Here is a 16021-nt window from a genome sequence, read left to right on the forward strand (position 1 = left end):
AGAGAAATAAAAGATAGAGGCTGCTCCTCAAACTACCCAGAAATCAAATCTGTTGAACCTACTGCTACTTAGGGCAGACTTGGCCATGAAATCCATACACTTATCTAGGCTCTAGACTCTACACAAATGATGAGAAACCATTGCCACCCACCCCACTATGACATGTTGCCCCACCCATCCTATGTCAAAAGAAGAGTCATGACCTCTCAGAATGTTCTGAGATTCTACTGGATAGTTCCAGTGGAGAAAGATTAGACTCCTCAGAAGCTAATTGACTAGGGAAGGATCAGGGAGACAAGATACACCAAAAGGGAGAGGTAGAGTTTATAGAAGAAATAAAGGGGAAAAAAAGAAACTAAGGGGAAGAGAGAGCCAAATGATTTACATGTACTTGGTTTTCTGAGCCCGCTTTAATACTAAAGATCTTAATATCTGGAAATTCTGGCATACACCAAGATAGAGAGCAAAGATTATTTTTCAGGGCAGTTGTAAACCTACATCCATGCCTATGGTGCTTTATGGAAAGCAACTGGCCTAGAGCAAAAAGAGACTTAAGTATTGATTACCTCTATTTCTTTATATTGTCTTGTATAAACTTCCACAGGGTTTTATGTTGATAAATCATCTCTGACTATGTCTACTAATAGGATGTATATTCCAGCATTATCTCTGTATCCTGACCGTATCTTTACTAGGGTATAATCAGATCATGGGCAGAAGAATCAAAGGGCTGAGTTTTGTCATGGTTAAAATGTGGGGATTCGAGGGAGAAAACAAGTTAACTTAATTTGGTTTCTACATTTTGGGAATCTTCCCCAGTTACTCTGTTCTTGACAAATGCAGCCATTTTTCCAATTCATTAGATACATCTCTGTTGGCATTTTAGGGAATCTGCAATGGAAGGACACAAGAAAGATCAACTGGATTAAGTAGTCATGATTATGCAAAGCCACATCCAGAGACCAAGGTGTAAAGCAGGTTTGCTATTGACCCCTTCCCTCATCTTCCAGCCTTCTTCTCACCTTCTACTCCTGTTATGCACCCACCTCCACACCCGACCCCAAGCATGCCATACCCTCCTGAAGTAATTACTATAAATCCCCCATCCAAGCAAGCCCTTCCAAGATAGGACTTAACTTTCCAATATTATCCTTCATTCCTATCTAAAACAAAAGCCCTGGTGCCTCACTACACTAGTTGTGGTTAATCAATTCAAACACAAACCAATGAATTAATTTACATTAGAAGAAAAAGAAAAATATATCAAGAGCCTCCCATGTACCCTTTCTAAAATACTCTAGAGTTACCATTATTTCATTTGAATTTACTTCAAAAAAGATGTTTGCATTTTTGAAAGCTATGCCTAGAGCCTATGTGTGTGTGTGCTTAATGGAATGACTCTCATGGTAAAAATTTCAAACTTTGTAGCAGATAAGTGAGGGAGAGGTGTTGAGCTGGGAGGAGGAAGGGAAAGAATGAAGCCCTATTATGCTGGTGGAAACCCCTTGTGGCTATGCAGAATGCCAGCCCCAATCAGAAGTGATGTGCCAGGTGCTGAGATAAAAGTGTTCAATAGATGTGTATTGTATGAGCGGGTTTTGTGAATAGTTTATCTAAGAAAAGATTTCCAAGAGAAACATTTCTCTTCAATGCTAGGGGCTATCTAAGGAAGCAAAGCTTCTCATGAAACCAGAGTGGAGGTGCACTATTAGATTGAGCACTTTGGAGGAGAAAGCCTGGGAAAGACCCTTGCTGACTGAGCTGAGAATTATCGAAACAGTTGTAGAGCATGATCAAGAAATGTAATTTTTCAAGAATGAAAATGGTATGCCCCCAGAGAGAGCAAGGTTAATAAACTAGATGTCTTCTAAATATCCTTTTTGGCCCAATGATTATTGATCTTCAGATAACTGGCCCTTGTTCATTTTGGGGGCTGAGTCTATAGGTCGGAGAAAATGGAAATCTTTAGATTGGCTCAGTCAAAAAGAAACATTATCAGTTTGAACACGGACCTTGAAAGGGATATGCAGAGAATGGATGAAGCAAATCAGAAACTTCTTCTCAAAATCCAAGAGAGAGAAGATAAGATTCAGAGGTGAGTATTAAGGTTTCATGAGGGAAGGTCCCAATCCAAAGAAGGGGTGGAGGATCAAAACCAAAACTGAATTTTCCTGCTTGTTCTAGAGACCTCTATCTTGTGTGTCAGGAAGTTACTTCTTCATTCTTTGACATTTCTCTTGAACACTGAAGCACAGCAAGTTTCAAATAGATTCCTACAAGATGGAGTTGAGAGAACATTGGGGTATTTGGCTTAGGAATCAGGCAGGTCTTCCTTTTTATAATACTGAAGTGATCATGATCCTGTGGATTCAGTAAGGAAGAGTTTTCAGCTTGAGATTCATGTACATTGTCCCTAAAGTTCCCTTATATCAGACATCTGTGTTTTATCAGTTCTGAAACTGCCAAGCATGGGTCTTCATGGCATATGCTTGTGTTGTCCAGGCTGGAAAGTGAGATCATTCAGACGGGGGACCTGGTGGAAGATGAAGAGTGGGAGAAGGAGAACCGCACCACGATGGAAAGGGAAAGAGCCTTGCAGGAGCTGGAGGAAGAAACAGCCAGACTTGTAAGCAAGAAGTTAGGAAGAGCCGTTTAATAGGTTGCATTCCTCATTCCATCCTTCATCAATTATCAGATAAGCTTATCTCTCCTTTTTATACATGAAGAGTAGTCACCTCAAAAGTCATGTCAGAATTTGTCCATGCATGGAAGGGGATGTGTTTGGCTTCTTGGGCAATGTTTAATAATTGGGAAGCCCTACAGATGGGCATCTATATCCCTGTATTTTACCTGTTGTTTGATTTCAATATACACATGACATTATGCAAATAAGGTCAAGTTACTGAAGGAAAATATAGCTGGGGTGAAATGGACAGCAATCAACTGAATGAGAACAGGTGGAGTACAGAGGCAGACTTATACTGTTATTTCTCTCTCACAGGAAAGGAAGAATAAGACATTGGTTCACAGTATAACAGAACTTCAACAAAAGGTGAGGTGGGGTTCTTGTGTTCTCCAGTGCCCCCACAACAGCCCCACTCATCAAAGAGGCAAGGTTGGGGGGAAGTGATCATAGAGGAACCCGTAAGTCAGAGAGGCCTGTATGGGGAGTGCATACTACTCTCTAATCCACTCTCCTGAGGCCAAGGTTCATGACCTAAATGTTATGGATTTTCTCTGTAAGCATGAGGGGAAAGGAATGGATGGAATATTTAGTAATCTCATGGGTTCTTCATTCTATCGCCAGAAAATGGGTTCCAAACAGATACTCTGTTGAAGTCACTGACTGGAACCTTTGTGGTGAGAGGTTAATTTTACTTTTGAAAGAGAACTTTCAAACAACAACAACAATAATTAACTTAATCCCCAAGGATTTCCTTTTTCTTACCTAGTCATTTCCAATACCTCAATACCTCCTCAGAATACAGTGGGCTTCCAATGACTACCCTACTCTCTGACCATGAGTAGAGAGTAGCCCTCTACTGTAGAGGGCTGTATCCCTGAGTAACCCAGTATGAATTACGGGTTAAGGAAAGTACTCCTGCCTTGAGTGGACTCTAGCATCAGTGGCCAAGACTAGTGAGAAGAAGATGGAGGTAGAACAAAGATGTTTTCCATAGGTCACCAAATATCTACCAAAGGACTATGTCCTGGAAAGTTTTATCAAGGCCATAGTTACTAATCTCCACACACCAGAGAAAGTCTTTGCCTTCTACACCTTTTAATTTTGTACATTTTTTTATTTGAAACTATAGCTTACAAGGAAATCACAAAAGATAACCAATTGTGAACAAAGCAGTCCAGATGGAGCCCTAGAAGAGACAAAGGTAAATGAAAAAGCAATCCTAAATGTGGTCGGGCTATGTAACCAGGAAATAAGCTGTTAAGTTGGAAATCATTGTCAATGTTGCGACAAATTCTTGGTAGTTTTCCCCCATATCAAGCTTAAGCTTGAGCCACTGAGTGCTGAATTCTTCTCTGCCCTTAGTAAGGAATGTCACTCTTAAGTCTTATTTATTGTTCTCTCTTCTGTTAGGAAGAGGAGGGCACAAATGCATATGTAACATGTGGGGGCAGTTAAAGTCCCCAGTTTAAAGCCACAGCACATAATTTGGTGTATGAAGTTGGGTAATTTAATTATTCCCCCTTAGCCTCAGTTTCAAGATTAAATGAAATTGTGTATATAAAATATTCTCTCCTTTAAGTTTTACGTAATTATTTAAAAGTCTTGCTGAGGTGCATGTATGAATTCAGAGAGGAAGAACTAGGATTTGTAAGTCTACTGAGTGCTCGGCAATTTATGTACCCTGTCATGGATTCCAATCTAGAAAAGGATTCAATTAGTCACTCAAGTATTTAATGTGACCACTACCTGCTAAGCACATCATACTCTGCTTGGCATGTCTCTAATTGTGTTCCAGAGCTAAGAACCTGAGACCAACCACAACCTATTTGATGAGAGAGAGAGAGAAATTTTTTGTATATATTCAGGGGGTACAAGTGCCATTTTGCTAACATAGACATGTTGCATTGCGGAGACTTTATTTTTCTTCAGAGAAGAACAGATAAAATTTTTTTGACACCTTCTCTAGAATTACATCTTTGTCCTTGCCTTATCTAACTTCTCTTTACCCTCTAAAGCCTACACTTGGTTGTGTGTATGAAGCCTCTGAAGATTTGGATACATAGAAAATAGAAATAGAAAATGAAAGTATGGAGAATTACTCCCCTATCTTCTGGCCAATTTAGTTTTGATGACCACAAAAATAGGAAGTCCAAAGCCACCAAATAAGCTTGCTTGGCTGTGCTCATTCAGGTAAATTATCTGGAAAGAGAAATCTGGAAGAAATTGGAGCCCAAATTAGGAAGAGCTATAAACACCCCTGACTGCACTTGCCATATGATTCCAGTGGTCAGGACACTGATTTTCTTACAAAATCACTTATTTTTCCCAGAAAATAAGCCCAGTCAGAATTGAGTGGTGACACTTTAAGTCTGGCTGTGCTCACTATGTCAGGTAATAGAGAATAGAGTCTAGTGTTAGTCAGAATAATGGCCATTATTTTGCTGGCTAGCCCTAAAGAGTTCTAGAGTATTGTTTAATCCTTTGAACCACTCTTTGCCCACGTATTTTATTGAATTATCAGGTGATAGCTCTAATTCTGTGAAATGTACAGAATCTCTTTTGCTTCTGTTCCTCTGGCATGCTAGTCATCAGTGCAGCAGCTTTAATGGAGTGTCTAATTCAACCCTTTGTGACTCACACTATTGGCTTGAAACTATATATCCCTTAGCACATTTGGATAACTGGTCCTGGATGTAACTAACTGAAGAGTGAAGCAACTCTCAGAAGAATCTGGGTGTGAAATAATAGCACCTAGGTGAAAGTGGGAACAGCAGAGCCAAAAAGGGAAGGAAGAATGGGCATGTCTGCTCTTCTGCCAAATTATCTCCCAAATGTATCCATTCCTCTCTACCACTTCTGTTACTACTATCCTTTTGCAAGCCACCATAACCCCTTACCTGGACAAAAGGAGTCACCTCTCAACCAGTCTCCCTGCTTCTACTCTCACACCCAAACAATCCTTTTCTTCAGACACAGAAAAGGCTATTCTCTAAAAACATTAATCAGATTGTGTCTTTAGACTTCAAGCCTGTCCTGCCTTCTCACCGCAATTAGAACAAAGACCCGAAATCCTTTTAGAAGCCACAAGGCCCTACACAATCTAGCCCCTGTCTGCCTTATCCCACCTTGCTTCCTACCTACCAATTTCCCTTACGCTCTGGTCACACGACTCCCTCATACAAGCCAAATCTGTGATAACCTCATAGTCTTGGCCCTTGCCATACCCTTCACAGAGAACATCTTTATTCCAGATCTCCATTTAGCTAGCATTTATCATTTAGGCTTTAGCTCAGGTATCATCACATCAGAGAGGCCTTTGCCAACCACCTACCACCTCCTCTCACACCACCACTACCATCACTATCTTTAAACATTAATGTTTTTGTTTCCTTCATAGCACATACCATTATCATGTAGACGTATTTGTTGTCTTCCTACTAGAAGGCCAGCTCTGCAAGGGTGGAGAGCTAGTCCATCCTGTCTACTACTGTATCCTAAGTACTACTCCCTGCCCCCCGACACACACATGCTTCACTCCAGCATAGCAGCTGATGTAGAATGGTCTTTTTCCAAGTATTGAAGGAAATAAAAGGGCGAGCAAGGCATACAGGGAGGGAGAAAGGAGTGAACAAATGCCTTAGAGCCTGATCGACTATATTAAAGGAAAAGGAAGAGTGAAGTTTTTCAAAACTGGTATTGTTTTTCAGAGAAATGGCTAAGTAAGAGTAGGAAGCTCAGAACTGAAGTTTAGGGATGAAGGTAGCATCAGATGAGGACTAAAAGATAAGGAGTATAAAAGAGCAAGTTTAACAAGCAGCTGCAAAGGGTGCTGGGTAGTTTAACTCCTCCATCAGGAGACGTGTGAAGTCGTGGCCCTGAGGCTCCTCATGGCTCGTGAGACCACCTTGGTGACAGCATGCCATTCCTGCACAGCTTTCACCTTGCCAAGTTAGCAGTCTCTTTTGTTTTCTTTAGGTTAAGTTACAACAGCTGGAAGCTTCCTATGCACGCCAAGAGAAGGAGCTGCTCAAGGTAACAGCAGGAACTTCAGTGTGACTTCTCCCCGAAAAGGGAAATGTGATCTTTGGTCAGACAATCTATTTCTCAAATGATTGATTTACATAAAGGTTCCAGATCCAAGACCATGATGGGGCTAGGGAGGGGTAAAAAAAAGGAAGATAAACACAATCCCTGAGGTGACCTTCTCTTCAGTGTTTTTTTTACAGAATACACTCAACAGTTTATATCTTGCAAATATTAGTATCTATCTATTCCTCTCCCAGCTGCTCCCAAATTCCACCTTTGACCAATAACTCCCATTTAGCTTATTTACCCTAAACAAAGGAAATCCATTTACCTGTACAGCAAAAAAGAAAACATATTTAGAATAATTAGAAAACCACATTTAGGAGCTGGGACACTGGAGGAAGCAAGTATGCTTGTGTTCTTACAGCAATTTACTGAAATATATTTACAACCAAATTTTGATTTCCCAGGTAATGAAGGAGTATGCTTTTGTGACCCAGCTCTGTGAAGACCAAGCCCTCTACATAAAGGTAGAGCTTCTTGGTAAAGGGCTAGCAAAGGGTTTATTAAGGTACAGGATGAAATAGAACCAGGATTTTCAAAGAATACTGTCCAGGGCAATTTGAACACTTCAAGGTGGCGTTACTGGGAGACTTTAAGGTCATCAGCACCCCACCTCGCTACCAATATCACTCTATTTGTCTTTGTCTCCCTGGGCATTCCTGCCCTGCTCTCCCACTCTCTATGCTGTTAAGTTAATAATTCACACTTCTGCTATTTATAATGTCAATGATGCCCAGAAACCTATCCAGTGGTAAGGAGTAGTGAGAGATCAAGAGTAGTGGTGGGGTGAGGTTTATGAAAGCAGAGAAAGTGGCAGTGGAAATACCAAGCATTCATGGTATCATGTAAAATAACAAGTGCTCATTATGCTTAGAAAAATTAAAAACCTCCTAAGTAGTAACTGGGGCTTCCTTTGTTTCTCTTTGAAGAAGTACCAGGAAACGTTGAAGAAAATAGAAGAAGAACTAGAGGCTCGGTTCCTTGAGAGAGAAGTGTGAGCTTTGGCAAAGGAACATCCCAGTTTTGGTAGAAACTCCATCTCAGCCTGAGTCAGAGCAAACAGTTCTCAGACCAGTTTCTATGTGGAATTGAATGAGTTCCGACACCACATATCTTTGCCCTCTGTTAGTGATCTGGTTGACCCCGGTAGATCACACCAACTTAAAACTTCCAGTCATTCTCCCATCCTTCTAAAAAGACCTCAGAAACACATCTCCCTTCATAATTTTATCACATTATCACATTATTATTTGGGTTGACATTAAGAGTATAAACATGTACTTTAAAAAGAGTTGGTGGTCAGTCACCTTGATAAGTAGGCTATTCCTTATATATCACAGAAAGGCCTTTTAATTAATACCATCCTCACTTCCCCCAAATATATGGACACCCAACCATATTGGGTAGGCATGAAACTAATCTCTAGACTCATACCACAGCTACTACATTATATAAATCAGAACTGTACACTGTATTGAACTACAAACATTTAAAATTAGACATTATAAAAGGAAAGCACTTCTCATAATACACTGAGTTTGTCAAGAGTCTAAATGGTGAGAAATTACCAAAAACCTCATCTTCATTTCTTGACCCCCTTTGTAAGTTAAATCTTAACGCAGTCAAGCAATATTTCTATTTATGAAATATTTTTAAATCCTTAGATCAAGAACAAGAGATCAAAACTGCATATAGCTTCTATATAGGCCAAATACAAACTGTGGCCTAGGGGCCAGGGTCCTAGGACTTGTAGGTCCTTGTTTCTAAAGGACACCTTCAAGTCACTCAAGATCCCTGCTGAACATTGGCTTATGGCTTGACTGTTAAGCCAAGATTCTAGAACAGGTTGCCCAGCAGAATTTTCTGTGCTAGTTAGTAGGTAAAACTAACTACATATGGCAATTGAGTACATAAAAGATGTGCTCAACTGAGGAAATGAATTTTAACTTTAATTAATTTAAATAGCTATAGGAAGCCAGTAGTTACAATATTGGACAGTACAGATGTAGAATATAAAGCTTTTTTAAAATAACAATGGTGTAGTATGAATATTTTAGTGCACTTTGTTCAATTTCTGTCCTGGCTCTTATCTTCATAGATCAAAACTTGTGAGCATGAACTCTGTGGAAAAAGAGCATACCAGGCAAAATAATGAGGTAAACACTCCACTCTCTCTTCAGCTCCTCACAGTGTCATTGCCTTTCAAAGACATCTCCAGCAAACTCTAAGGCACCAAATGTATACCCAGTCTTGCCATGTGCATTTTCCAAGAGAAGTACCAGCTATAATTACAGAGCATTCCAACCCTAAACAAACAAACTAGACTCTAAGGAACAATCTACTTTCTTCTCATTCAGCCATACAAATAACAGGCTCTTAAAAAACTAGCCAAAGACCTAAGAGAACTCAGAATAAAGGCAAGAAGCAACCTTAATTGAGGGTGTGCTCTATAGAAAGAGGCCAGTATAGGGCACATACACCACTTCTTCCATCTCCTGCAATCACATTACTCTTTCCTGATGATCTCGACATGGTCCCTAATCTCTCTCAACACAGAGCACCCACCATCTATCATCATCTAGTCAGAGTTGGCCTGAGAGTTAAAACATAGAAAGCTATTGCTTCTTATTGCTTCTTTATGACAGTTTCAGTGTCTGTTCATATTTAACATTATGAACCCACCAGCACACATATAAAGGTCTGAAGGAAACAGAACAATTTTATGCAGAGAACCAATCCTCTTGGCCTGCTTGATATCTTGTGGCAGCAAGGATAAAAGGTTAAACTTGGGTTGGGTTTTAATTTTGTAATTGATATTGACTTTAGAGTCCAGGTTAACAATCATCAGAAATTACATATAGTCAAGATAAATTCTCAGAAAAGAGAACTAATCACTTCCTTAAAAGCAAATATCAAATATTGGCCATTGTGCTTGGGTCATCCAAATGTTTGGATATATGTTAGGCCATGTCCGTGGTTCTTAGAGTACCGAACAAGTCATTCTGGCCCTGAAGCTTGCATATTCTGCTTAGTAAACAAAATCCTTGAAATTAACTCGACCTAGTTCTGTAGAACCAAGTTTTTGACATCTCCAATGTGTCCTACCATCTCTCCCCACAGCTCATCAAAATATTCCTTCTAACTATGTGTGAGAGGAAAAAAATAAAGTTGTCTACATCAAGCTCATCTGGGTCCCATGATGGTTCAATGACCTAATGTTGTCTGAGCATCTTTGGAGACAGGCTGCCTGAGAACTGACTGTTTGGCATGACATGTAATCTTACTCAAACTACAGAACAAAATTTGTAATCCTGAAAGTTTCTTTGTAATTCCAATTCTGTGAGCCTCATTTCCACAGCTCTAATTTTTCTTAGTAGAAAGAGGAATTCTCACTATGTTGTTCAGGCTGGTCTTGAACTCCTGGGCTCAAGGGTTCCTCCCATCTTCGCCTCCCAAGTAGCTAGGACTACAGGCACCCACCACCATGCCTGACTTGCTCTAAAATGTGATCGTAATTCCTCTTTTTATCTCACAAGGAAGGTTAAAGGACAATGAAATAACAGAAAATATTTTGAAACAAGAATGCCACAGAAATACAGGACATAGCCTCATCTTTAGATTTTTTTTTTTCTTCAACTTTTAAAGTTCAGGGGTACATGTGCAGGATGTGCAGGTTTGTTACACAGGTAAACGTGTTCCATGGTGGTTTGCTGCAAAGATCATCCAATCACCTAGGTATTAAGTCCAGCAGCTATTAGCTATTCTTCCTGATGCTCTCCCTCCCACTACCTCACCCCCACTGACAAGCTTCAGTGTATGTTGTTCCCCTGCATGTGTCCATGTGTTCTCATCATTCGTCTCCCACTTACAAGTGAGAACATGCAGTGTTTGGGTTTCTGTTCTTGGGTTAGTTGGCTGAGGAAAATGGCTTCCAATACCACCCATGTCCCTGCAATATGTATATGTATCACATATTCTTTATTCAGTCTATCATTGATGGCACTTAGGTTGATTCCATGTCTTTGCTATTGTGAACAGTGCTGCAATGATATTTGTGTGCATGTGTCTCTATGACAGAATGATTTATATTCCTTTGGGTATATACCCAGTATTGACATTGCTGTGTCAAATGGTATTTCTGCCTCTAGGTTTCTGAGGAATTGCCACACTTCTTCCACAATGGTTGAACAAATTTATACTCCCACCAACAGTGTAAAAGCATGCCTTTTTCTCTGCGACCTCACCAGTATCAGTCGTTGTTTGACTTTTAAATAATAGCAATTCTGACTGGCATGAGATGGTATTTCATTGTTGCTTTGATTTGCATTTCTCTAATGATCAGTAATGTCGAACTTTTTTTCGTATGTTTGTTGGCTATATGTATGTCTTCTTTTGAGAAGTGTCTGTTCATGTTCTTTGCCCACTTTTTAATGAGGTTGTTTTTTTCTTGTAAATTTGTTTAAGTTCCTTGTAGACTCTGGGTGTTAGACCTTTGTCTAACATAGTTTTCAAAAATTGTCTCCTATTCTGTAGGTTGTCTGCTCACTCTGATGATAGTTTATTTTCCTGTGCAGAAGCTCTTTAGTTTAACTAGATCCCGCTTGTCAATTTTTGCTTTTGTTGCAATTGCTTTTGGCATTTTCATCATGAAATCTTTGCCCATGCCTATGTCCACAGTATTGCCTAGATTTTCTTCTAGGGTTTTAACAGTTTTGGGTTTTACATTTAAGTCTATAATCCATCTTGAGTTAATTTTTATATATTATGTAAGGAAGCAGTCCAGTTTCAATTTTCTGCATATGGGCTAGCCAGTTTTCCCAGCACCATTTATTGAATAGGGAGTCCTTTCCCCATTGTTTGTTTTTGTCAGATTTGTTGACGATCAGATGGTTGTAGGCAAGCAGTCTTATTTCTGAGTTTTCTATTTTATTTCATTGGTCTATGTGTCTGTTTTTGTACTAGTACCATGCTGTTTTGGTTACTGTAGCCTTGTAGTATAGTTTGAAGTCAGGTAGTGTGATGCCTCTAGTTTTGTTCTTTTTGCTGAGGATTGTCTTGGTTATTGGGGCTCTTTTTTGGTTCCATCTGAATTTTAAAATCATTTTTTTCTAATTCTGTGAAAAATGTCAATGGTAGGTTAATGTGAATAGCATTGAATCTAGAAATTATTGATTCTTTCTATCCAGGAACATGGAATGTTTTTCCATTTGTTTGAGTCCTCTCTGATTTCTTTCAGAGTAGTCTGTAGTTCTCCTTGAAGGAGTCTTTCATTTCCCTTGTTAGCTATATTCCTAGGTATTTTATTTTTTGTAGCAATTGTGAATGGGAGTTCTTTCATCATTTGGCTCTCTGCTTGACTGTTGTTGGTGTATAGGAACGCTGTGACTTCTGCACACTGAGTTTGTAGCCTGAGACTTCGCTGAAGTTGCTGAAGAGGCTTTTGGGCTGAGATGATGGGGTTTTCTAGATACAGGATCATGCCACCTGCAAACAAAGATAGTCTGACTTCCTCTTTTCCTATCTGAATACCCTTTATTTCTTTCTCTTTCCTGACTGCCCTGGCCGGAACTTCCAATGCTATGTTGAGTAGGAGTGGTAAGAGAGGGCACCCTTGTCTTATGCCATTTTTCAAGGGGAATGCTTCCAGCTTCTGTCTATTTAGTATGATATTGGCTGTGGATTTGTCATATGTGGCTCTTATTATTTTGACATATGTTCTTTCAATACCTAGGTTATTGAGAGTTTTTAACATTAAGGGATGTTGAATTTTATCAGAGGCCTTTTCTGCATCTTGAGATAATCATGTGGTTTTTGTTTTTAGTTCTGTTTATGTGATGGATTATATTTATCGATTTGTGTATGTTGAACCAACCTTGCATACCAGGGATGAAGCCAAACTTGATCACTCATCTTTAGATTTTTATAGCTTTTAAGACTTCTCTCTTAAGATATGTTTATGTAGTTTTCTTAGCCTATAAGCTTCTCTAAGAGTCACTGGTTAAGCAGAAGATAGAGTGGTATAGTTGAGAGAGCCAAGAATGTGGGGTCAGACAATCCAGGTTCCAGGCCCGATCCTGCCACTAACTAACTATGTGACCTTGGGCAGCATACTTTGACTTTCTGTGCCTTAGTTTAGTTATATAAATATGTAAAAAGTTAGGACAAATAACAATAATAATAAATATATTTTAAATTTTTGGCCTGAAAATTATATGTGCTTATGCATATAAAAAGAATTTGTTAACGTTATCTAAATAACATATAATTAATGGCTCACTAAATATTATTGGACAATGATAATAGCCTCCAGAAATTGCTTATTTATCAATATCCTTTCTTCTTCTTCCAGGGTACTCCTACCCAAAAGACAGCAACATTTTTCAGTAGAAAGTAAGTAAAATATCTTCAAGTAAACTTCCTATAAAACTGGGAGCCCTATTTAGCCATCCTGACAGAGAGAAAAGTCTAGACAAGGAGAACCTTGTACATGCGTGTGCACACACACATACACACAAGTCAGCAAACTAACGTCTTTGACTGTATTTCTCTATTCTAATGTTATGACTTATTTATTTAAAGGTAATTAATAATCTCAACTTTCCATTATTAAAAATCAACAGCCTTGTGGTATTAAGAAATAGAAATTTGATTATGTAAAAGAGATGTGGCAAATCTCTTATTTACCGCCTTTTCCCTTTAACAATTTGGATTCGCTTCATGTATCTGGTTTCCTAGTAGCATTGGTAGAGTAGAATGAAGCCTGTCACATGCTAGTATACCACTGACAAATAAGAGATAGAAGAGAGACAAGCATTATGAGAAAGAGCATCTAACACATAACGGTTGCTTGAAATACTGGTTAAATTGAAAAGAATTTAAGATTCAAACACCTGAGTAGATATTCATCCTGAGGGAAACACTGTGATAGCAAAGTAAAATTGGTATTCATGAAGCTACTACATTTTCAAGAAAAGGTCAAATTATATTCAATATAGTCTGTTTAAGAAGGCATAAAGAAACATATATTCAAAATGGTATGAAATATGATTTAGAGAGAGTTCCATCAAAATGTTTAACGTAAAATTATTGATGCTTAAAGGTCAGTTCCAATTATCTAGAAAATTTGCTTAAGTAGAATACCCCTTCATACCAGATAAATGAAATATTACATCTTTCAATATTCCTAGATACAATATTCCTGAAACAACTAGAAGAATTTTCTCTAGAACTCCTACTTGTTCTCTTATACTCCAACACAAGGGCCCACCATGGAATTGACTGTGTGGATTTCTAGAATAAGGACTGTCTGCCTAAACAGACTTGGCATCCTGAAGGAAATCTTAGAAAAGAGATCCTGAAAATCTAGCTAATCATGTCAAACTATAAATGTCTTTTTTCTTGTTCTGCTTCTACATCTTGTGGGGCACTGGTACACTGGACACTAACTCAAGAGACAAGAAAGCCAGGCTATTCCTAGGATTTTCCCTGAGAATGCAATCCCAGAACCTTCTCATGTGTATTGGCTCAAATTTCATGGAGAGTGGTGGGAAGATTTGTCAAGGGCTTCTGATTCTAATTTTGACCAAGGTGTTGTGCTATAATGAGTGCTGGCTCCTGTCACCAAGATCAACCATAGCAGCAAACTTGAGAAAAGTGGAGGGGAAGGGGCTGTTTTTGACCTTTAAAGGTGAATAGTGAATTTGTCCAGGGGCAGAGGCACCCCCAAAACAGCTGGGTAAGGATAATACAGGAAAGAAATGGTGAAGGTTTGCTCATGCAAATCATAACGAAGCCATAAGGCCTAAATAACTCATCAGTTGAAAGGAAAAAAAACAATCAAGACCACCATAGGGTGGTTTATAAAAAATTATTACAGAATGTTACAGATAACATGAATGAAAGAAGACAACATAATCGTGGGTAGAAACTCATATCAAAACAGTAAGAATTGCCTCCAAATGATTCATAAATTCAGCCAAATTTCAATCAAACTCTCCAAAGGGTTTTTCATGGAACTGAATAAAATAATTCTAAAATATACTCTATATGAAGAATAAAGGGTCAAGAATAACCTGGACAGTTTTAAAGAGCAGGGAGTGGGGAACACGCCCTTCCAGATATCAGGACTTACTATGACGTTATAGTAATCATTATGGTGTGGTATTGGGACAGGAATAGGAAAACTGCCTAGTGGAATGGAACAAAGAGTTCAGAAATTGTGCACATAGCAAACTTTGGTATGTGACAGTGACTGCATGTCAAAGGAAAAGGAAGAATGAACTGTTCAATAAGAACAGCAGGAAAAAAAAATGGTTATCTATATGAGATTGGATCACTAAATGCAGTATATACAAAAGGCAAGCCCAGATGTGTTAAAGATGTAAATGCTTGAAAAAAAAAAAATCTTCGAAACTCTGTATTATTTTCTATGCTACATAATAAATTACCCCAAAAACTTAGTGACTTCAAAGAACAAACAATTATTGGCACAGTTTCTATGGGCCAGGTGGTACTAGCCAAGTGGTTCTAGCTAATATCTGTCAAGAAGTTGCAGTTAGGATGTTGACCAAAATTGCAGTCATTAGAAGGTTTGGCTGGAGCTAGAAGTTATATTTCCAAGGTAAGTAACTTGCATATCTGGCAAGCTTTTTCTGGTAGTTGACACAAAGTCTCAGTTCCTCACTGCACAGACCCTCCCATAAAGCCACTTGAGTGTCCTCACAACATGACTGCTGGCTTCCTCCACAGTCTGTGGAGAAAACTGCAATACCTTTATGATGTAATCTAGGAAGCTACACTACATACTGTGACTTCCACCATATTCCATTCTTTAGAAGTAAGTTATTAAGTCCAGTCCACACTCCAATTGAGGGGAATTCTCTTGAAAGGAGGAGTAATAAAGAATCTGTAGACATATTTTTAAATGAACATAGACTTTTAATAGAAAATATGGGTATCTTTCAGGTCTTGGGATAGGGAATTTTTGTAAAAAGGACACAGAAAGCATTGATTCTAATTAAAGAAAAGATTGACAAACTATACCCTATTAAAATTGATAATTTTTTTCTTTAACATCTTAGAGCAAGTGAAGGTTATAAAGTTAGGAGGATATATAACACTACACACAATGCAAAACGATTGATATCAACAACGTAAAACAAACTCTTACAAGTCAATAAGAAAAGCTAAAACTACCTTGTAGACAAATGGGCAAGAAGAAACACGTAAAACCAATAAACCTATCAA

The 16021-nt window shown here is 38.7% G+C and overlaps 1 protein-coding gene across 1 annotated transcript in view; it reads left to right on the forward strand.

The window, feature by feature from the left end:
- The first annotated feature begins 262 nt into the window (after positions 1-262).
- The window catches only part of TMCO5A (transmembrane and coiled-coil domains 5A), a 34228-nt gene continuing 18469 nt past the window's right edge, over positions 263-16021 (forward strand). The window contains exons 1-11 of the mRNA XM_065547746.1: positions 263-317; positions 887-978; positions 1946-2095; positions 2503-2626; positions 3002-3052; positions 3816-3887; positions 6662-6718; positions 7183-7242; positions 7705-7769; positions 8874-8931; positions 13125-13165. Coding sequence (XP_065403818.1) covers positions 1956-2095; positions 2503-2626; positions 3002-3052; positions 3816-3887; positions 6662-6718; positions 7183-7242; positions 7705-7769; positions 8874-8931; positions 13125-13165 — 668 coding nt within the window. The 5' untranslated portion in view covers positions 263-317; positions 887-978; positions 1946-1955. The remainder of the gene's footprint in view (positions 318-886; positions 979-1945; positions 2096-2502; positions 2627-3001; positions 3053-3815; positions 3888-6661; positions 6719-7182; positions 7243-7704; positions 7770-8873; positions 8932-13124; positions 13166-16021) is intronic.

Source organism: Macaca fascicularis, chromosome 7 (genome assembly GCF_037993035.2).
Source record: "Macaca fascicularis isolate 582-1 chromosome 7, T2T-MFA8v1.1".
NCBI lineage: Eukaryota > Metazoa > Chordata > Mammalia > Primates > Cercopithecidae > Macaca > Macaca fascicularis.